Here is a 23260-nt window from a genome sequence, read left to right on the forward strand (position 1 = left end):
TTTGTATATATCTTAGTTCATGAAGGTTGAAGGAACGGGGAAGCTACTCTAATCAATCATTTTAATAAACGTTATTGACTGTGATGGGTCAACACGCTGTCAGCCAACGTTTAGTATTGGAAGGAGGAAAGAATAAAAGAATATGGCCATAGCTGCAGTGTTCAGCAAAACTCAATGGACACAACACTTGCAATAGAAAAAAGTACTTGAAATTAGTTAAAAGTGACGATGTCTTGAGAATTTTGGAGGAACTGATTAGGCTGCCAAAAAAAAAAAAAATTGACAGCAGAGTCTCTGGTGAGCTTTCTAGCTTTGTTGAAAATGAGATTCCCCTCTTGAAGGGGAATCGGCAAGAAGCTTTGTTTCTGAGAGGAGAATTAGAGCGCATGAGAGCTTTGCTGAAGATTGCAGATGCTTTGGAAGAAAGTGATGAGGAGCTCAAAGTGTGGCTTAAGCAAGTAAGAGAGATTGTTTATGAAACAGAAGATGCTCTTGATAAATACAGACTTATTCAAGCACATAATCAATGTCATGGGCTTGGACTCTATGGTTATCTCCACAAATTTTCATGTCGTATCAAGAGCATGAAGGCTCGTTCTCGTATTATTTCTGAATTAAATTGCATCAACTCCAGCATCAAAAATATTTCCGAGGTTCATGAGAGGCTGCGTCCAAAATTCACTAGAGCCGAACAAGGTTCAGGCATCACAATGGAAGGAAATACATGGGAGTATCGTCGAGGGGATGCTCTTCTTCTCGACAAGACTAATTTACTTGGGATAGATGAGCGTAAGCAGCAGCTGGTGGAGTGGCTGGTAAAGGGTGGTTATGGACGTGAAGTGGTTTCTGTGGCAGCAATGCGTGGAATGGGGAAAACTACCTTGGCAAAGCAAGTATATGATGATCCAGAAGTGAAGAAACACTTCAAAAGACGTGCATGGATCACTGTTTCTCAATCTTTCAAGATGGAAGAACTCCTCAGAGACATGATCCATCAAATCTACAGCGTAGTCAGCAGACCAGTTCCAGAAGGTTTAGACAGCATGAACAAAGACCGGCTGAGAAGAATAGTCAAGGATTTGCTCCAGAAAAGGAGGTACTTGATTGTCTTGGATGATGTATGGCACTTGTATGAATGGGATGCTCTCAAATATGCCATGCCTAACAATAACTGTGGCAGCCGGATAATCCTCACCACACGTAATATAGATGTGGCCTCCTCCTCTGGTGTCGAATCCGTAGGTAAGGTCTATAACTTGAAGCCCTTAACACCAGAAGAATCATGGCAACTTTTCAGCAGGAAGACCTTTCAAGGGGATGCATGCCCTAGTTATCTCAAGGAAATCTGTCAATATACTTTAAGAAAGTGTGAGGGACTTCCCCTTGCAATTGTGTTAATCAGTGGTGTTTTGGCTACAAAAGACAAGCGCAGGACTGACGAGTGGAATATGGTTGGCCGCAGTCTTGGGGCTGAAATTGATGGAAATTATCTGAAGAAAGTACTTTCGCTCAGTTTCAATCATTTGCCATTCTACCTAAGATCTTGTTTTCTATACTTGATCATATTTCCAGAGCACTGTCGTATTGAGCAAATGAGAGTAATACGATTATGGATAGCAGAGGGATTCATTGAAGCCAAAGAATGGAAAACACTGGAAGAAGTTGCAGAGGACTACCTCAATGAACTGTTGAATAGAGGCCTACTGCAAGTGGCAGGCACAACCACCAACGGAAGGGTCAAACTGTATCGCGTCCAAGACCTGCTCCGGGAGATCATCATGTCAAAGGCTAGAGATCAGAACTTCACCTCCATAGCTAAGGACCACAACATGACGAGACCTGATAAGGTTCGACGCCTTGCTATACATAATTCATTGCAAAATATACAAGAAAACAAATCTGTTTCTCGTCTACGTTCTTTGTTTATCTTTCGGGTGGTAGAAACGCTGTACAGACAAAGATTGTTTCCTGGAAGTTTTAAGCTGCTAAGTCTGTTGGACTTGCAAAATGCACGTTTAAACAAGTTTTCAATTGATATTGTAACACCTGTATTTTAGTATATTTTAAATCGAATAATTATTTGTTATTAATTTAAAATGATTCTTTTGTTTTAAATTTTCATATTTTAGTACGTTTATTTTTATAATTTTTAATTTGTAAAAATTAAATTTGACATGTTTCCTTAATATTAATAATTGTTATGCATTTAAATTTCTCTTTATTTTAAATTAATTTATTGTTGGGTTTGATTATTTTATTTTCATTTAATCACTACGTTTGAATTATTTTATTTAACTTGCTGTTTTGAAATCGTTTCCGTTGGATCTTTTTTGTGACCAAAGATGTGAAGATTGGACCTCATTTTTTTCCCTCACTTTTTCTTTTTCTATTTTTCCTTTTCTTCCTCTTTTTCTTTTTCTCCTCATTTTCTTTCTCCTCTCTCACTCTCCTTCCCACGCGCGTACGACGTCTCTCCCCTCTCCCACGTGCATTTTCTTCCTCTCACCTAGCCCGTCGCCGTGCGCCGCCGTGACCAACACCGCCCAGCCCATTCGCTACCCCACCGGCCGGCGACACCACCCCTCCAATCTCAACCCCTCTCGTTCCGCCGTTTGCTCCCACGCACGACGCAAGGCCGTAACACCTCTTGTGTTCGCGCGCCGCCGTCGCACCACCTCCGGCCACCATTTCTTCACCACTTCATCATCGACCTCCTAGCAACCCAATGGACCCAACCCCAGCTCTGATCCGTCACCGATGAAGCACATCCAACCCCATTTTCGATTTGGGTATTTTTGATCTTCAACTGCCCTTTGCGCCACCACCCATGGCCAACCACCACCACCACCACTAGCTTCACCAACATCTTGAGCCCTACCCTAGCAATCTCGGGTCTTGGTTTGTCCCCGTTCAAAAGTGAGTTTTTGAAACCCACGACCACAGTGCATTTGACACTATTTTGTTGCTGCGTTGCCGCTTCTAGCACCTTTGTGATCTTTCAAAAATTATATTATAACATGTAAGTATTTTCTCAAAGAACTTTTGAAATTTAAATGTATTTTTGCGCTAACTCATATTTACTGTGAATTGGTTGGTTGTGCAGGACTGAGTCCAAGGAGTAAGGAGGTCGGTTGAATTGGATGATAGAGTTGTTCGTGTAATTGGTTTATGATGTGAGATTTGCTGGCTGTTTCGGGTTTAAATATAGATGTCTTGAGGTTGACCTTGGTTATGGTGGATATTGATAATTTTAGAAAGTGATGATATATTTTGGGATTATGAGGGTTTTAGGTTTTGAAGAATTAAAATAGGTTATTTTATAAGTTTAAGCTTAAATATCGAAATACGTGATTGATTGGAAACTTACAGAAATTACGTGATTATTTTTATAGGTAACGATTTATAGTCGACTCGACATTTTTTAAGAAATTTTTGAAAAGCTAAGAAGTCCAGGTAAGCGGAGTTCTTATGCTAGATTTGCATAAAAAGAAATAAACGGAGGTTGATTTGTAAAAAAATGTGCATGCTGTTTTAAAAAGAAAATGTGAAAAACAACCTCAGTATATGTTTTGCATTCACTCATGAGATATGTATGAAAGATAAAAGAAATGTTTTGACATGAATAGTGTAGACATATTTGACATGTTTCTGAAATATGCAAAAGAGCGATTGTGATATCATTGAGATTTTTATGCATGTGATATGAAATGATTTGGATTTGTTTTTGATCAAATGGAAATGATATGAATATGTTTCGCACATGTTTTGATATGATATGGATATGATAAAACTTTAGCATACTTATCTGTTCTGAATCTGATTTTTGAATATGGTTATGATATGATGATACTGGTTCATGTAATATAGTTGGTACCAACATGATATGATATGAGTGCATCCACTTTGGAAACAAAATGGTCTTTTTACATGTTCTTTCCTGTGTGCACACTCGGGGCTCCGAGATTGAAAAAGGGGAAGTTCACTAAATGACACTGCCTAGTTTGGCCACCGAGGATAGCACAACCCTACCACAGGGGTTAAACATGGTATATGATATGATACGATATGACATGATAAGATGAAGATATTCAGTTATGTTATGCCAAAACTTTTTTTAATATGAAACGGATCTTTAAATATGAATAGTTGATTTTGAGTGTGAAAAGATTGAAAAATTGCTCTAATTTTCTGATAACACGTTTTCTGATATCGGCATATAAAAATAAAATATTTTGTTTCTGCATATTGAACTTTCTGAAAAGGCTCATGTTTACATACTAGTATATGTTCTCTACTTACTGAATTGTTGATAACTCACCCCCTCTTATCTCCAATATTTTTAGATGATTTTTTGATATTTCAATTGAGGATCAGGACTATAAAGAATTGGGTGAGATGACTTAAGAATAGTGGATTAAGAATAGAAAACTTTCGATGAATATTGATGATTTTTTATAATTGTATTGTTGAAATGTGAGTTTAAGTGACATGTAAAGGAGTTGGTAATTTTGGGGGTTACTGTATGGAAGATTTTATATACGAATATGTGTGGTTAATTAAATTTGAAGTGTTTACTTTGGATTTGGAACTTTTGGAAGTGTATTAGCAATGTTGTAGTTGATTATCAGGTGTTTTGAGTTAACTCTCCGGACCCTCGGGGTCAGGGCGTTACAGTTGGTATCAAAGCCAGGTTTGAGATTCTGCAGACTTTATGGATTGAGGTTTTAGAAATTTAAGGTTTTAGATTTGATTGGCTTAGTTTGAAGGTTGTAGAACATGACTTGGAGGTCTAGATTTCGATGTTTACAAAGTTTGAGCGAAAGCCAGGTTGCATACTATAATAAGATGTTTGATGACATCTAAGGTTTTAAAATTTGAAAAGCACTAGGACATGATTTTAAAGATATTCGGTTTGAGCTTTTGCATACTCACATGGGGTGGCGTTCGAAATATGAGGTTTTGAATATCTGTGGACTAGGAAGTTAACTCAGATTGGAGGTATGGAAATTTGTAGATTATAAAATGATTTTATTTGTTTTTAAAGTCTTAGAATTCGGCAACCTTTTGGAATATATTCTAGGTGTTTGAGGTCTTAGATGGTGTGGGTTTTAAAAAGAAGATTTTGAAGAGAATTAAGGCTTTAGATTTTTTTCAGATTTTAAGAAATGACTTTCTTTACACTTGGGGTTTTAGATCAGGTAGGCGTACTTTGTTGGCTATAGGTAAGGATCTTTTATAAGATGTAAGGTTTATATTTTTGAAGATGCACATAAGTTCAATTGTATGATAAGTTTGAGGTTCTACAGACTATAACATATGAGGTTTCGGATATCAATTCGATTTAGGAAGTAAATTCATATTTGATGTATATAGAAAATTGAGAACTAAGATATGATCATGGGAATATTTCAGGTTCGAGGTTCTGTAGACTAAAAACATTTGAGTTTTGGATATCTGTGGGTTTAGGAAGAAACTTCAGATTTGAGATGTAGATTTGTATAGAATAATAGCTGATTTTGTGGATATTTAAGGTTTTAAATTTTGCAGACTTTATGATTGAGTTTTGAGATTCTGAGGTTTAGGGATTTTAGATTCGACAAGCTTACTTTGTGGATTATAAGAGCTAATCTTTATAAGATTTAAGGTTTAGATTTTTGTGGTTTAGATTCTAAAGATGTACGGGAGTTGAGAGCCATGTCCGGTTTACAATATTAGATAGTAGGAAGAATTATATGAGTTGGTTAAAGATATGGCTAAGACTGGGTAAAACCATATGTGCAGTACCAGAAAAGTTTAAAGGTTTAATTTGAAATTATTATTATTATTGTTTTTTATTTCAATTGAATTTATTTCATTTTGTTTGATTTTATTTTGTTTGAATTGAAATTATGTTATTTTATTTATTAAGTTTATTTATTTTGTTCGTTTGGTTCGAAGTTGAAAAGTGGGTTAAAGATTAAGTTATGGCAGAAAGATGGTACGACTGAGAATGCAATTGTTAGGTATAAATATTTAGTGTAGTAGGCTTGAACTTTTATCAACTTAGTTCGCTTTTATAATATCGAGGTTTGAAAGGAACGGCATGGTCTGGGTGATCTATTTGGGGAGTAAGATATTTGAGGTTTTCGATTTCGTGGATGTATGACACGAAGTTTTAGAATAGGAGGTTGTAAGTTCAACAAACTTTAAGAAAAGATTTACAAAAATTTTACCAAAAGTTTAAGGTTTTTGCAGACTTTAGAAAATAATTTGTTATCATTTAATATTTTAGATTTTGAAAGCTTCGGGAGTCGATTGTTTTATTTTTGGATATAAGTTCATCGATCTTACAGATTTCGAAAAATGATTTTTATATAATTTAAGGTTTTAGAATTACAGATTTGAAGGAATGATTTGTAATAAGATTTAAATTTTTAATTTCGCAGGCTTGGTGTGCTATCTTGATTCATTTTGAAGACTAATTAGTCTGTGACCATTAAAATGGGGTTGATCAGAGTTGAGTTATAGATATAGGGATTTTCAAGGAGATTGTTTCTTTGGGGATTGAAGGTATTGATCTAGTTTGGATAATGATTGTTATTAGTTCGGGGTTATAATGGCAGGTTTTGGGATTTGATCCATACCAAATTTAAGGATGATAGTTGGTGTAGATTCAAGAAGTCATTCTTTGTGATTTTGAGGAAAAAAGTGTAATAATTCATGGTTTTGGGAGATCAAGCATTTTTCTACCAAAATGTGACAAGAGTTTTCTAGTCAGTAGGTATGAAGCTACCTTGTACTCAATGGTGTTGTTTTTATGAGGACATCAATTTTATGCATGTGGCAAATTATCAGAATGCGCAACAGGAGCGTGATATTTTGGTTGTAATTAGGAGTTCAAATTTTGTGTTGATTTTGAGAAATTAGTCGTGACTTGAATTTTTGAGACGATACTTGTAGTTGGAGACTAATCGCTCAGTTGTACCAATTATGTTATTGATGGTTAACTTTGGAAGTGACCATTAGATTACCAAAGGTAGAATACAATGAAGATTTGTAAGTTATACCGTAGGAATCAATTGAGGTTAGTATAGATTATCGAATAGAGCTATTAATCATTGGAATTCCTTGGATGTTGTATTAAGGCTCTTGTGGAAAATGAGATTTTGGATATAATAGCCACCCTAGGAATACTGGACATGTTGTGCCACTGGGGGACTAATACTAGTTTGATGGAATTGCCTATAGGAATAGACTTGAGAGAACATTACTCATACTCGTTGGGAGTTGTTGATGGTATGGTCTTTTCGAGCGTGTTTCGGGTTGTATCTTGTATCCTGCCTTAGCATTGATGTTTGACCTTACAAATTTCGAGGACGAAATTTTTTTAAGGGGGGAGGATGTAACATCCCGTATTTTAGTGTATTTTTAATCGAATAATTATTTGTTATTAATTTAAAAATTAATTCTTTTGTTTTAAATTTTCATATTTTAGTGGGTTTATTTTTATGATTTTTAATTTGTGAAAATTAAATTTGACATGTTTCCTTAATATTAATAATTGTTATGCATTTAAATTTCTCTTTATTTTAAATTAATTTATTGTTGGGTTTGATTATTTTATTTTCATTTAATCACTACGTTTGAATTATTTTATTTAACTTGCTGTTTTGAAATCGTTTCCGTTGAATCTTTTTTGTGACCAAAGATGTGAGGATTGGACCTCACTTTTTTCCCTCACTTTTTCTTTTTCTATTTTTCCTTTTCTTCCTCTTTTTCTTTTTCTCCTCATTTTCTTTCTCCTCTCTCACTCTCTCCTTCCCGCGCGCACACAACGTCTCTCCCCTCTCCCCCATGCGTTTTCTTCCTCTCACCCAGCCCATCGCCACGCGCCGCTGTGACCGACACCGCCCAGCCCATTCGCTCCCCCACCGGCCGGCGACACCACCCCTCCAATCTCAGCCCCTTTCGTGCCGCCGTTTGCTCCCACGCACGACGCAAGGCCGCAACACCTCTTGTGTTCGTGCGCCACAGTCGCGTCACCTCCGGCCACCATTTCTTCACCACTTCATCCTCGACCTCCTAGCAACCCAATGGACCCCCCAATCCCAGCTCCGATTCATCACCGATGAAGCACATCCAACCCCATTTTTGATTTGGGTACTTTTGGTCTTCAACCATCCTTTGCGCCGCCACCCACGGTCAACCACCACCACCACTAGCTTCACCAACATCCTTAAGCCCTACCCTAGCAATCTCGGGTCTTGGTTTGTCCCCTTTCAAAAGTGAGTTTTTGAGACCCACGGCCACAGTGCATTTGACACTGTTTTGTCGTTGCGTTGCCGCTTCTAGCACCTTTGTGATCTTTCAAAAATTATATTATAGCATTGTAAGTATTTTCTCAAAGAACTTTTGAGATTTAAATGTATTTTTGCGCTAACTCATATTTACTGCGAATTGGTTGGTTGTGCCGAACTGAGTCCAAGGAGTTTGGGGGTCAGTTGGATTGGATGATGGAATTGTTCGTGTAATTGGTTTACGATGTGAGATTTTTTGGCTGTTTCGGGTTTAAATATTGTTTCGGGTTTAAATATTGATATCTTGAGGTTGACCTTGGTTATGGTGTATATTGATAATTTTAGAAAGTGATGATATATTTTGGGATTATGAGAGTTTTAAGTTTTGAAGAATTAAAATAGGTTATTTTATAAGCTTAAACTTAAATATCGAAATACGTGATTGATTGGAAACTTACAGAAATTACGTGATTATTTTTGTAGGTAACGATTTATAATCGACTCGACCTTTTTGAGGAAATTTTTGAAAAGCTAAGAAGTCCAGGTAAGCGGGATTCCTATGCTAGATTTGCATAAAAAGAAATAAACTGAGGTTGGTTTATAAAAAAATGTGCATGCTGTTTTAAAAAGAAAATGTGAAAAACAACCTCAGTATATGTTTTGCATTCACTCATGAGATATGTATGAAAGATAAAAGAAATGTTTTGACATGAATAGTATAAACATGAACAATATTTGACATGTTTCTGAAATATGCAAAAGAGCGATTGTGATATCATTGAAATTTTTATGCATGTGATATGAAATGATTTGGATCTGTTTTTGATCAACTGGAAATGATATGAATATGTTTCGCACATGTTTTGATATGATATGGATATGATAAAACTTTAGCATACTTATCTGTTCTGAATCTGATTTTTTAATATGGTTATGATATGATGATACTGGTTCACGTGATATGGTTGGTACCAACATGATATGATATAAGTGCACCCAAGTTGGAAACAAAGTGATCTTTTTACGTGTTATTTCCTGTGTGCACACTCGGGGCTCCGAGATTGAAAAATGGGAAGTTCACTATATGACAATGCCTGGTTTGGCCACCGGGGATAGCACAACCCTACCATGGGGGTTAAACATGGTATATGATACGATATGATATGATAAGATGAAGATATTCAGTTATGTTATACCAAAGCGTTTTTTAATATGAAACGGATCTTTAAATATGAATAGTTGATTTTCAGTATGAAAAGTTTGAAAAGTCGTTCTAATTTTCTAATAACACGTTTTCTGATATCTGCATATAAAAATAAAATATTTTGTTTCTGCATACTGAACTTTCTGAAAAGGCTCATATTTACATACTAGTATATGTTTTCTTCTTACTGAGTTGTTGATAACTCACCCCCTCTTATCTCCAATATTTTCAGATGATTTTTTGATATTTCAGTTGAGGATCAGGACTATGAAGAATTGGGTGAGATGACTTAAGAATAGTGGATTAAGAATAGAAAACTTTCGATGAATATTGATGATTTTTTATAATTGTATTGTTGAAATATGAGTTTAAGTGACATGTAGTGGAGTTGGTACTTTTGGGGGTTACTGTATGGAAGATTTTATATACGAATGTGTAGTTAATTAAATTTGAAGTGTTTACTTTGGATTTGGAACTTTTGGAAATATATTAGCAATGTTGGAATTGAATATCAGGTGTTTTGAGTTAACTCTCCGGACCCTCGAGGTCGGGGCGTTACAGATATAGTCAACCTCTACTACTTGAAATATCTAAGCTTCAGAAGTTCCAAGGTTAACACCATTCCAATCCTCATAGGGAAGCTCCAGAACCATGAGACTTTGGATCTTAAACATTCTCGAGTCACTGAACTGCCTGTTGAGATCTTGAAGCTCCAACGACTTCAGCATCTCCTTGAATATCATTTCGAACTTGAATCTTATGAATATTTTCACTCGAGATATGGTTTTATGGTTCAAGGACATATAGGGGCTCTGGGATCCCTACAAAAACTGTGTTTCATAGAAGCAAACCATGGCGGTGACACCATAATGCTAGAGCTGGGGAAACTGTATAAACTAGGGAGGCTAGGCATTGTAAAGTTGAGAAAAGAATATGGGAAGTCTCTGTGTTCATCCCTTACAAAGCTGACTAACCTTCGTTCGTTGTCTTTTACTTCAATTGAGGAGGAAGAGATTCTTGATTTGCAGCACCTTTCTTCTCCACCTCCATTGATTCAGAGGGTCTATTTGCGAGGATGTTTGGAAACATTACCTCACTGGATACCATCACTCCATGGTCTGGTCAGATTGTCATTGAAATGGAGTTGATTAATGGATGATCCACTTGTGCTCCTCCAAAAACTACCCAATCTAGTGCATCTCGAATTACTTCAAGCTTTCGAGGGAGACACATTGTATTTTAGGACCGTGGGGTTCAAGAAGCTCAAGGTTTTAGGCCTTGAAAAATTCAGTGAGCTTAGATGCATGCAAGTGTAGGCTGGAGCAATGCCTTGTGTTGAAAAGCTAATTATCCAGATTCGGCTACTCCGACTCTGTTTTAATTTGCACAGCCCTACTTGTTTGGGAGTTATGTTTGGGCCTTATCTACATTTTATGGGTTAGACGAATCTTTGAGTGGGCCATTTTTCTGTCTCACCGTATTTGGCCGTATGGTAGAATTAAATCTACATTTGATTTTCAAAGTACATGCACGTGGTGACAGTGTCACGTATTTTTTATGGACTTCTTTTGTGAATTTCTTTTTAGACCTTTTTATTTGTATTAAGGGTGTGTTTTCGAATCATGTTCGTGTCGTGTCAAGTAATAAATATTTAATTATATAAATCAATCATAATCCAATTGGTTAAATTAAATGTGTTAAACTTCTAAACACTAATCCAACCTACTTAGATAACAGGTCGTGTTGCGTCACATATTTGATTCGTTTAATAATTAATTAGAAATATGTTAACATGACACAACTTATTTAAATTCATTTGTTTCATATAAATAGGTTAAACTAAAATGTATAACTCATTTAACTTTATTAACATAATTTTACATTAAAGTTAAAATCTATATTTATTAATAACCACAATATCTTAAAAAAGATATATCCATATTTTTCAAATTTTAACATATAATAAAATTAATATTACAAACTATACAATAACAATTATAAGTATAGGTCTAAAATTACAATCTCAATAATAAAATTATAAGCATATTGATAAATACTAATATTACAACTTAACAATAATAAAATTTAATTTTAAAATAAATTTTAAATAGATAAAAACGTGTTAATTTTGTATTAAATAAATTGATCTATTTATAAATTGTATATTAACAAATCAATTCATTTTAACTTAAATTCGTTAACCTCAAATCTAAATTTATTAATTTTATATCATATTTGAATTGAATTCACGAATATATATTATATATTGTTACTCCTAATTTATATGCTCCATAAGTTTGGTCGGAAAAGAGTTGGAGCCACGTATTTTTTTTCTTGACTTTACTCTCTCTCTCTCCCTCTGTTTGTGGCCCTGCGGGTGTGTGATTAAATAGGGGAATTAGGAATTGTTGGAAGACAGGGCCCGTATGAATAGTAGTAGGTGGGTTTAGGCTTGTGTACGTGTCTGTTTGTGGGAGGATGAAATCTCTTCTAGAAGACCAAGGCAAGTGGGGGGTTGTTTCCTAGACGTAATACTCGTAATATAAATAATAGAAAACTATTACATATATAAAAATATTATATAAAAATAAATTCATAAACTTACTTAACTTTATGAGATTCATTAAATTTATTTGATAATAAAAATAATTTTATAATATGACATCATATTAAAATACATCAATTTATATAATTACTTTTGTATAACTCCTATATAACTAAAATATTTCTAAAAAAGAAATTGTTTCTAGAATATATTAAACTAAACATATCATCACATATGATATATGTTTTTATTAACATATATGCATACATTTATTAGTGCTATAGAGCAACAACTGAAGTTATGCACACATTGCACATGCTACGTGGCTACATGCCCGACCAAGAAATCAATATTTTGGTGTTTTGTTTTTTAATTCTCTTTCCTCACTTTCTCTCTCTATCTCCTCTGGCCCGATTCTCCCCATACCCAGTCCGGATCCGTCGTGCGTCGTCCAGCCTCACTGCCGCCACCACCGGTGACTCCCCATCACGCTTGCGACCAAGCCAGCCACCACCGATCTCCCTCACGCACAGCTCTCTCTCTCCCCTATGGTTTCCCAACCGAAATGGGTTTCACCCATTTCTCTTCACTTGCGCTGCCGTACGCGGCCACCCAGGCCACCGCACCTCCACCACCTCACACTGGCAACCACCTCTCGCAGACCCAGCCACCACGAACCTCCCTCTCCCTCTCCGTCACACACACGGAAACGACCCATAAAATGAGTTTCACACGAGCTCGGGCTCGGGGCCACCGACTGCCCTATCGTCGCCGTGCGTCGATTCTAACCCCACCAAGCACCTCCCCTAACCATCGCGACTCCTCCCCGAGCACCTTCGAGCCAGCCAAGCACTCCACCTCTCTCTCGCTCTCCACCTCTCATCCATCATCTCTCTCTCAGCCCAGTTTGGATGATGTGTGGGAGATGTATGATTTGGATGATGCCACATAAAGTATGCAAAATGGCTGCTCCCAAACAGTGACTGCTCCCCAGATTAATTCTAACTAATATTGCATATAACATTTACACTGTATAACTACAATATGCATAAATATACAAAGTCTAATTTAAGCAAGTTTTGTTCAATATTAAGTTTTAACTCGTTCAATATTAGCGAAAATTATTATTACTTTTGGATATAAAAATACTATCAATCCATCTTATCTCATCTCATTTCATCATTATAATTTTTTTAAATTTTTATATAAAAATAATAAACAATTCAACTTTTTTAAATTTTAAAATAATAATTATTTTTTAATAATATTTTATTTAACTCATCTAAAATCATCTCATCTTACTGTTCAAACGAACCAATGTGCCATACGATCGGAAGCCTGAAAATTCAACCCTCGAGTTTCTAAAAGTCTCCATTTGAAGTTTCCGGAAAAAAAGCAAAGAAAAGAAAATTTTGAAACGCAAGACCACAACTGATCTGCAAGAAAGATTGACCCACTTGAATTTTAACTTTATCTGCAAGATTTGCAGAGACAGACAGATCTTTATTTTTATTTTATTTTTAAAAAAAATAAAACAATAAATAAAAGAAGAAGCAAAAGAGAATGTGTAAACAATTTCCTCAGTTTCTTGGCCTACAAGAAAGAAGAAATAATAAACAAGATGTGGCTGTGATCAGTTATGATTTGGTTGATATTAAATATAGTGAAAGGGTCTGTTCATTATTTTTATACAAATTATAAAGCAGGTTACCAAATAGTCAAAGAAGTCTTGAATCTAAGGTCCCTCCTGCAGGCTGTGTCTTGGTGGTAACAACCAACTGTTTTCAGCATTGGCTTATTTTAATACATTCCACCTCACCTGTTGATAAGTGATAACTACTATTGGCTTGAACATGAATGCAAAATGACAAACAATACGTGGACAGATTCGTTCTAATCTTCTGATCAATGTAAACTAACAAGTATTTTTTAACTTTTTTTTAAGTTAGAAGAGGAAAGTTTCGAATTCCATAACTTCATTTTAGAGGTTATAGATTATGTTAATCAGGCTTTTGGCATAAATTAACAAGCATTTAAGAAACCTTTGAAGAGTATATTCTTGCTTACATGCAGCATCCTTTCCATGGAAGGAATATCCCTAATAGCAGGAATTGTACAAGAATGACTGGCCTATTTATAAAGTAATAAAGGAAATACAATCAATATATAAATACAAAATATCACTTGTCCTATAAATTTAAGGTGATGAGAACATTCCAAGAAAATTATAGCAAGGAAGATTCTGTATTGCAATTGTACACCTCAGATTAACCATTTATTAATAGAGACAAAAGTAATCCTTATGCAGACAAGGCAAGCCAACAGCTTTTTAATTGCTTGTGAACAATGGTTATGATGCAAGACAACTTGATTGTATATATCTTAGTTCATGAAGGTTGAAGGAACGGGGAAGCTACTCTAATCACTCATTTTATAAACGTTATTGACTGTGATCGGTCAACACGCTGTCAGCCAACGTTTAGTATTGAAAGGCGGAAAGAATAAAAGAATATGGCCATAGCTGCGGAGTTCAGCAAAACTCTATGAACACAACACTTGCAATAGAAAAAAGTACTTGAAAGTTAAAAGTAACGATGTCTTGAGAATTTTGGAGGAACTGATTAGGCTGCCAAAAAGACAAAAAAATGGCAGCAGAGTCTCTAGTGAGCTTTCTGCTTGACAAGCTCGCTAGCTTTGTTGAAAATGAGATTCCACTCTTGAAGGGGGATCGGCAAGAAGCTTTGTTTCTGAGAGGAGAATTAGAGCGCACGAGGGCTTTGCTGAAGATTGCAGATGCGTTGGAAGAAAGTGATGAGGAGCTCAAAGTGTGGCTTAAGCAAGTAAGAGAGATTGTTTATGAAACAGAAGATGCTCTTGATGAATACAGACTTCTTCAAGCACATGATCAATGTCATGGGCTTGGACTCTATGGTTATCTCCACAAATTTTCATGTTGTATCAAGAGCATGAAGGCTCGTTCTCGTATTATTTCTGAATTAAATTGCATCAACTCCAGATTCAAAAATATTTCCGAGGTTCATGAGAGGCTGCTTCCCAAATTCACTAGAGCCGAACAAGGTTCAGGCATCACAAGTGCAGGAAATACATGGGAGTATCGTCGAGGGGATGCTCTTCTTCTCGACAAGACTGATTTAGTTGGGATGGATGAGCCTAAGCAGAAGCTGGTGGAGTGGCTGGTAAAGGGTGGTTATGGACGTGAAGTGGTTTCTGTGTTAGCAATGGGTGGAATGGGGAAAACTACCTTGGCAAAGCAAGTATATGATGATCCAGAAGTGAAGAAACACTTCAAAAGACGTGCATGGATCACTGTTTCTCAATCTTTCAAGATGGAAGAACTCCTCAGAGACATGATCCATCAAATCTACAGCGTAGTCAGCAGACCAGTTCCAGAAGGTTTAGACAGCATGAACAAAGACCGGCTGAGAAGAATAGTCAAGGATTTGCTCCAGAAAAGGAGGTACTTGATTGTCTTGGATGATGTATGGCACTTGTATGAATGGGATGCTCTCAAATATGCCATGCCTAACAATAACTTTGGCAGCCGGATAATCCTCACCACACGTAATGCTGATGTGGCCTCCTCCTCTGGTGTTGAATCCGTAGGTAAGGTCTATAACTTGAAGCCCTTGACCCCAGAAGAATCTTGGCAACTTTTCAGCAGGAAGACCTTTCAATTGAATGAATGCCCTAGTTATCTCAAGGAAATCTGTCAATATACTTTAAAAAAGTGTGAGGGACTTCCCCTTGCAATTGTGGCAATCAGTGGTGTTTTGGCTACAAAAGACAAGCGCAGGACTGATGAGTGGAATATGGTTGGCCGCAGTCTTGGGGCTGAAATTGATGGAAATGATAAACTCCAGGATCTGAAGAAAGTACTTTGGCTCAGTTTCAATGATTTGCCATTCTACCTAAGATCTTGTTTTCTATACTTGAGCATATTTCCAGAGGACTATTGTATTGAGCAAATGAGAGTAATACGATTATGGATAGCAGAGGGATTCATTGAAGCCAAAGAAGGGAAAACACTGGAAGAAGTTGCAGAGGACTACCTCAATGAACTGTTGAATAGAGGCCTACTGCAAGTGGCAGGCACAACCACCGACGGAAGGGTCAAACTGTATCGCATCCATGACCTGCTCCGGGAGATCATCATGTCAAAGGCTAGAGATCAGAACTTCACCTCCATAGCTAAGGACCACAACATGACGAGACCTGATAAGGTTCGACGCCTTGCTATACATAATTCATTGCAAAATATACAAGAAAACAGGTCTGTTTCTCGTCTACGTTCTTTGTTTATCTTTCGGGTGGTAGAAAAGCTGTACATACAAAGATTGTTTCCTGGAGGTTTTAAGCTGCTAAGTGTGTTGGATTTGCAAAATGCACGTTTAAACAAGTTTCCAATGGATATAGTCAACCTCTACTACTTGAAATATCTAAGCTTCAGAAGTACCAAGGTTAAAACCATTCCAAGCCTCATAAGGAAGCTCCAGAACCTGGAGACTTTGGATCTTAAACATTCTCGAGTCACTGAATTGCCTGTTGAGATCTTGAAGCTCCAACGACTTCGGCATCTCCTTGTATATCATTTCGAACTTGAATCTTATGAATATTTTCACTCGAGATATGGTTTTAAGGTTCAAGGAAATATAGGGGCTCTGCGATCCCTACAAAAGCTGTGTTTCATAGAAGCGAACCAAGGCAGTGACACCATAATGCTAGAGCTGGGGAAACTCTATCAACTAAGGAGGCTAGGCATTGTAAAGCTGAGAAAAGAAGATGGGAAGTCTCTGTGTTCATCCCTTACAAAGCTGACTAACCTTCGTGCGTTGTCTTTAACTTCAATAGAGGAGGAAGAGATTCTTGATTTGCAGCACCTTTCTTCTCCACCTCCATTGATTCAGCGAGTCTATTTGCGAGGACGTTTGGAAACATTACCTCACTGGATACCATCACTCCATGGTCTGGTCAGATTGTCCTTGAAATGGAGTAGATTAATGGATGATCCACTTGTGCTCCTCCAAAAACTACCCAATCTAGTTCACCTCGAATTACTTCAAGCTTTTGAGGGAGACACATTGTATTTTGGGACCGGGGGGTTCAAGAAGCTCAAGGTTTTAGGCCTTGACGAATTCAGTGAACTTAGATGCATGCAAGTGGAGGCTGGAGCAATGCCTTGTGTTGAAAAGCTAATTATCCAACGCTGCGAATTGCTGAAGAGGGTGCCAATAGGAATTGAATATCTCACCAACTTGAAAGTTCTTGAATTTTTTGACATGCCTGAAGAATTCATACAGACACTTCGCCCAGATGACAATCAAAGTGATTATTGGAAAGTTGCTCACATCCCAGAAGTCTATTCTACCTACTGGAGAGAAGGTGGATGGGAGGTCAATCCTTTGGATCTGGGTGATGGAGAAAATTTTCCCCGGCCCGGTACTATCACTAGGAGGGACCATGAACTTCAATCACGTTGGAAGTGATGTATTCACAGGCGTGGGCTCAATATTTCATCACCTCACTTGTAAATGACAGTTTGTATATGTGTAACTTCTCACTGTAGTTGGATCATAGGTGATAAATATATATATGGTTCTGCTGTGGTTCACGAGGTCTATGATGCTCAGAGCGCGCCTAAAAATAAACCAGGATGTGAATTTGTTGGGGGATCAGAGTTTGTAAATCTTGTAAATGATTGTATATACTCATTGTATATAAATAATCTTGGAGTACTCTTGCAAAAGAGCCACTAGGTTTTGAGTGGTGAATTGCACATTGTAAATATGTTATGATGACTGTAAGTACTCCAGCAGTATTGGGAATCATGTAAAAATTGTAACTACTCTTTTATCAATGGAACAGAGAAAAACCTCAGGTTGTCTGTAAATGCTTACCTACTTTCTAGGATTTCATTTTCTTTTGAAAATATGCATATTCTCCAATCCCCAATCAGTTTATTTTACCTTTACATGTTTGTGGGCTATAACATCTCCACCACACTCTTCATGGAGAACATACCACTTAATCCTCTATCCAACTTTTCCATCACCCACATCAAGCTGTTCTCCTCTGCTTCAACATTTTTTCCTCCATGCCCAAGAGAAATTCCCTTTGAAACTGAGTCCCCAAAAGTTTTTGTTCTTAACCAGTTTTTCTGGATAGACTGCTCCTCATCAGTGCCACCTGTTTAAGCATCTTGGCTTGATTCTAGATTTCTATGTGACACATAATTCTATGATCACAATCACACACAACTCAGCCTCCAAGACACTTAAAGCAATAACTATCAACTTGGTAAACCAAAATCTGTATTTTTTGACTTGCCATGATTTTATTTGAAAGAGAGATTAAAAAAAAAATGAATCATGCAAATCAAATTTGGTTGTCATCGGTATAGAGTGTGTGTTCTCCATACCAGCTTGCAAGTAGAATGACTTATTTGGAAAACTTATTGGCTCCAACTAATTGGAAAAAGAGGAGTTTCAGGATATCCCTTGTTTCATCATAACAACCGTGGCCATGAAGATAAAAGCACATTACCTAGTTTTTAAGGATGCAAACGGGACCAAAACTAGAAAGAAGAATACAGAGCATATATATTCCCTTGTGGTAGTAGGGAAAAGATCGTAGTTTTAACCCCAAGACACAGCAAAATTCTTCTCCAAAAGGTGGCTATCGTGCTCAGTTGGAATCTTACATTTTTGTAGACTTATTATTATTTTTTTTTTATAAAAGTATAAATTAAGATTTTAATCAACAGGGATTCAAGATTGTAACAAACCTATAATTTGTGTTTGGATGGATGAAAAATATTTTTTTTTTATCAGTAAACAAATTTTTATTGATCAAAAGAGTAGGGAAAAGTCCAAATATATGGGACATATAAAAGAGCAACACCTAAGGGTGCTAGTTTAGTGATCCAGGGAATTTATGGAAGGTCATGCCATGAAAATCAATTACAATTGGCCAATGGAGTAAAGTATTAAAAACAATTCTAAGCTCATCCATTGACCGCTCTTGGTCTTCAAAGCTTCTTTCTTTCCTCTCCCTCCAAATGCACCACCATAGATATATTGGTACCATCTTCCATATGGATGCAATTTGAGAGTTAGCCCAAATACCTCTCCAAAAAGCTAAGAGGTTGCTTACCCTTCTCGGCATCACTCAAGCTAATCCCAACCGGCAAAAACTTCATTCCACAAAGTTATGACAATCTCACAATGAAGTAGTAGATAGTCAGTGGACTCTCCGCTCTTCTTGCACATATAACACCAATCCATGACTATGATTTGATGTTTCCTCAAGTTGTCTAGAGTGGGAATCTTCCCCAAAGAAGCCATCCATACAAAAAGTGTTGTCTTTAGAGGTGCCTTTGTCTTCCAAATGCTCTTCTATGGGAATGAATTTGTGTCGTGCATGGTTATGGTTTGGTAGAAAGAGCGGACTGTGAATATCCCTTTCTTAGAGGAGCACCAATAGATCTTGTCTTCAATTCCCCCCGACAAACGGGTGGATTACACAAGGTCAAAGAACATCGAAAAAAATCAATTTATCAATCTTGTGCGTCTCTGAGAAATGTAACATTCCATTAAGGAGGACCAATGGAGATGATTAATAGATCCGCAATCAAGGCTTCTTTCATATCTTTTTTTTTTATAAGTAAAAGATATTTGTATTAATATGAGTAGGCATAACCCAAGTTCGAAGGGGTATACAAAAGTTTACATCTAGCTAAGAGGGAGAGATAGAAACAAGAAAATCATGAGAATTTAAGCCATTACAATTTACAACACTTGCCCAAAGGAACAAAGTGTTAACAAAGAACACTCTAATCTCCTTGTTTGCTTCTTATCTTCAAAAGTCCGATCATTTTGTTCCTTCCATAGGCACCATAGAATATATATAGGAATCATCTTCCACATGGCTGAGACTTGTGGAATCCGGTCCAAAATTCTTCCAATTGGCCAAGAGCTCAACCACTATAGCAGGCATAACCCAAGCTAACTCCAATCTTCTAAAGACATCATCCCCTAGTGATCTAACAGCCTCACAATGTAGTAGAAGAAGATGATTCACAGTCTCACCATTCGTAGATTCATAGTCAAGATCTTGTCCAATGAGGTTGTCCAAACAAAAAAGTCCACCTTAAACTTCTTTCATTCTTTCATTCTTGCTAAGCCATAAACTTCATTGAGCACCATACATCATGCCAAAACTTGACCTTCAATCCGTTACCCACAATAAAGCAAGTATTTGCTGCATATGTGTCTCAACCTCTTCTAATATGCTTCAATAGCCCCCACTCCATAACTCCCACTCACCTCATTAGAACCCCATCCTCCCCATGTTTCCCCATGCTTTAATGCGATGACAATTCTCCACAAGGCCTCCCACTCAGAGTGATATCTCCATATCCATTTGCCAAGCAAGGCTTTGTTGAAAGATGTCAAAGATGTCAAGTTCTGAATTCTCAAACCTCCTTTAATGGGAGAGCAAATTGCAGCCCATTTCACCAAGTGAAATTTAAACTCATATATTATCTCCCATAGAAATCATGTTGGAGTTTCTCCATACGATGGGCCACCTTTGCGGGGAGAGGAAATAAGTTGGCAAATTGGAAACATTACTTTTGATTAAGGTCACCCTACAATATCATCTCAAATAGATTTCAACTAGCTAATTTCATCTCCATTTTTTTTCTAGAATATCATCTCAAATAGATTTCAATTTGGACGTAGCACCTGACAAGAGGCCAAGATATTTCATGGCTAGATGAGATATCTTACAACCCAAAATGGATGCCATACTTTCCATTAGGAACATTTGCCGCTAACACTACTTCTAATTTGGCCAAGTTCACCTTCAACCCTGATGCAATCTCAAAGCATAATAGGAGAGCCCTCAAAGCTCGAATTTGATCATGTATGGCCCCATAAAAGATTAAGGTATCATTGGCGAATAATAAATGAGATATACTGAGCGAACCAGTGATTGCCTCCCGCACTAAGAATCCAGATATGAACCCACCCTCCATAACACCTGAAATTATCTTACTAAAAGCTTCTATCACAAAAACAAACAGTGGAGGAGATAGATGGTCACCTTGTCTCAATCATCGTAAGCTTTCAAAGAAGCCTTTTGGCGTGCCATTCACCAATATAGAGAAACAAGTCGTAGAGATACAATGATGGATCCATGTACACCATTTCGTACCAAAGCCACATCTCTCGAGCATGTAAAGTAAAAATCTTCAATTGACATGATCATTGGCTTTTTCCATATCCAGCTTGCACAAAATCCCCTGCCCTCCCGACTTGAGTCAACTATCGAAACATTCATTGGCAATAAATATTGAGTAGAGGATTTGCCTACCTTTGACAAAGACATTTTGATGCTTCAATATTAATTTCTCCAACACCTTGCTCAACCTATTAGCCAATACTTTTTTTTTATACAAAGGGGGTGGGGGATTTCGAACCCAGGTTTTCCATTTGGAGAACTAGTCATATGTCTTCAGGCCATTAGGCTCTTAGCTATTCGCCCATACTTTGGATAGAATTTTGTATAACCCGCCCACCAAGCTAATGGGACAATAATCTTTCACCACTACAGCGCTAAGCGTTTTTGGTAAGAGCACTATAAAAGTTGCATTTAGGCTTTTTTCAAACCTTCCATTTTTATGAAACTCATGGAAGACCCCCATGATGCCTTCTTTAAGCACTCCCCAGCATGTTTGAAAAAAAGCCATAGATAATGCCACCCCACTTGATTACAACCCCACAAACTCCTAATAATGCGAAGTGGGATAAATGCCAATTTCATTTCCTGCAAACATACAATGTCTACCTTCCATTTATGAAACTGATTTCTAACTTAAAGGTGTTTTCCCTTTTCATTCAGCCCCCTTACGTTCCAAGAAACAATTTTTGGTTTCAAAAAACCTCCATTGCTCTTTCCTTCGATCTTCCACGATTGGAGCTTTTCTCTCTTGCTCCATCATTTATTGTCCAATCAAGTCTTTTAAGTTCTCTTGCTCTTTTCTTAACTGATGTGAGCTCCCCGCTGATGTAGAATGAGTCTTTCCAGCGTCTATAGCTGCAAAGAGAGCTATGAATTGATCCTCAAAACCGTCACAAAAAATCCACACAGTGTTGAATCTCCTTTGCCTTGTGTAAAACACAATCTGAAGCCTAGATGTTTCTGTTTTTGCTTGGATGTAAGGAAAACCAAGGGAGTTGATTCTTCCCTGCAAGTATCTTCACTCATAAGTGGAGTTGCTTGTACCACACCCACTCTATCTAAGACCAAACCTAGCCTCTGCCAATACTCTCCCTCAGACCCATCCGATTCAAACACAACCATCATAATGTTTGAAGTTCCCGTTACCTCCGTATCATCTTCACGATCCCACATCTCTGTTGGATCATTTCCCAAGCTAAAAAATCCACCCATTTCCAATGACAACACTCTTTGGAGTGGAGCAGAGGTGGTCTCGTTGGTTTGGACAGTCAGACCGACTTTTTTGTGTCAAAAACCAGCCCAACATCCACTATACTTAACGCCGGTGCCCCCCCTCAGCTGGGATACCAGCTGTCGGCTCGCCTTCCTCCATTGGTCAATCTGTGGTGACCCCATTCGGTGATTGGCGGCCACTAGTGAACTTTGTGCAGCTTCGGAGGAAGACCCAAGCTTGAAAGTGGAGTGGTACACATTTTTGACCCGCCATCACTGAGTCTGGTGCCCTGTGGGTTCGTGGGCTTTTTTCTTACCCTTCTCAGCCCAAGACTTCTTGTTTCCCCCATGCCCATATGCAAACCCAATGACTTAGAGACATATTAGGCCACTTCCGAGCCTTGGCCCAAGCCCATATCCTTGTTAATTCTATTTATTAAACCTATGAGCCTTTCCCTTAAATCTATCAATTCCTCCTTTATGCCAAGTATGGAAGTCTCCTCTACACTGTGCCCCTTGAACAGAGAGCCACCATCCCTTCTTGTGTAAACACTCCTAGCTGGCGGCGCATAAGTAACTTCTCTCTCCTTCAATGTTCTAATACTACCCTCCCGTTCTTGGTTCGACCCTGCTCTTCTCAATATCGCTTCTATTCTATCAGCATCACCTCTAGTGGCTGGAGCATAGCCCATGATTACTTCTGCATGTCTTAACAGCAGTTGCACCACATGTGGCTATCTTCAAAGGTTGTTGGATGAGAGA

At 37.4% G+C, this 23260-nt stretch overlaps 2 protein-coding genes across 2 annotated transcripts; both read left to right on the forward strand.

Annotated features, from left to right (window-relative positions):
• Positions 1 to 211: 211 nt before the first annotated feature.
• On the forward strand, positions 212 to 9732 carry LOC108995877 (disease resistance protein RPP13-like; the record flags this gene model as incomplete). The annotated part of the gene is made up of 3 exons (XM_018971520.2): positions 212 to 1847; positions 8760 to 8820; positions 9713 to 9732. Coding segments are annotated over exons 1-3 (1542 nt in total), but the record flags the coding sequence as incomplete, so codon positions are not given.
• Positions 9733 to 14442: 4710 nt separating this feature from the next.
• LOC108995886 (disease resistance protein RPM1-like) lies at positions 14443 to 17933 on the forward strand. Its single transcript, XM_035683581.1, has 2 exons — positions 14443 to 15503; positions 15588 to 17933. The coding sequence occupies exons 1-2, from the start codon at positions 14671 to 14673 to the stop codon at positions 17527 to 17529; spliced, it is 2775 nt and encodes a 924-aa protein (XP_035539474.1). The 5' UTR covers positions 14443 to 14670; the 3' UTR covers positions 17530 to 17933.
• Positions 17934 to 23260: the final 5327 nt, after the last annotated feature.

This window comes from Juglans regia, chromosome 12 (assembly GCF_001411555.2).
Source record: "Juglans regia cultivar Chandler chromosome 12, Walnut 2.0, whole genome shotgun sequence".
Taxonomy (NCBI): Eukaryota; Viridiplantae; Streptophyta; class Magnoliopsida; order Fagales; family Juglandaceae; genus Juglans; species Juglans regia.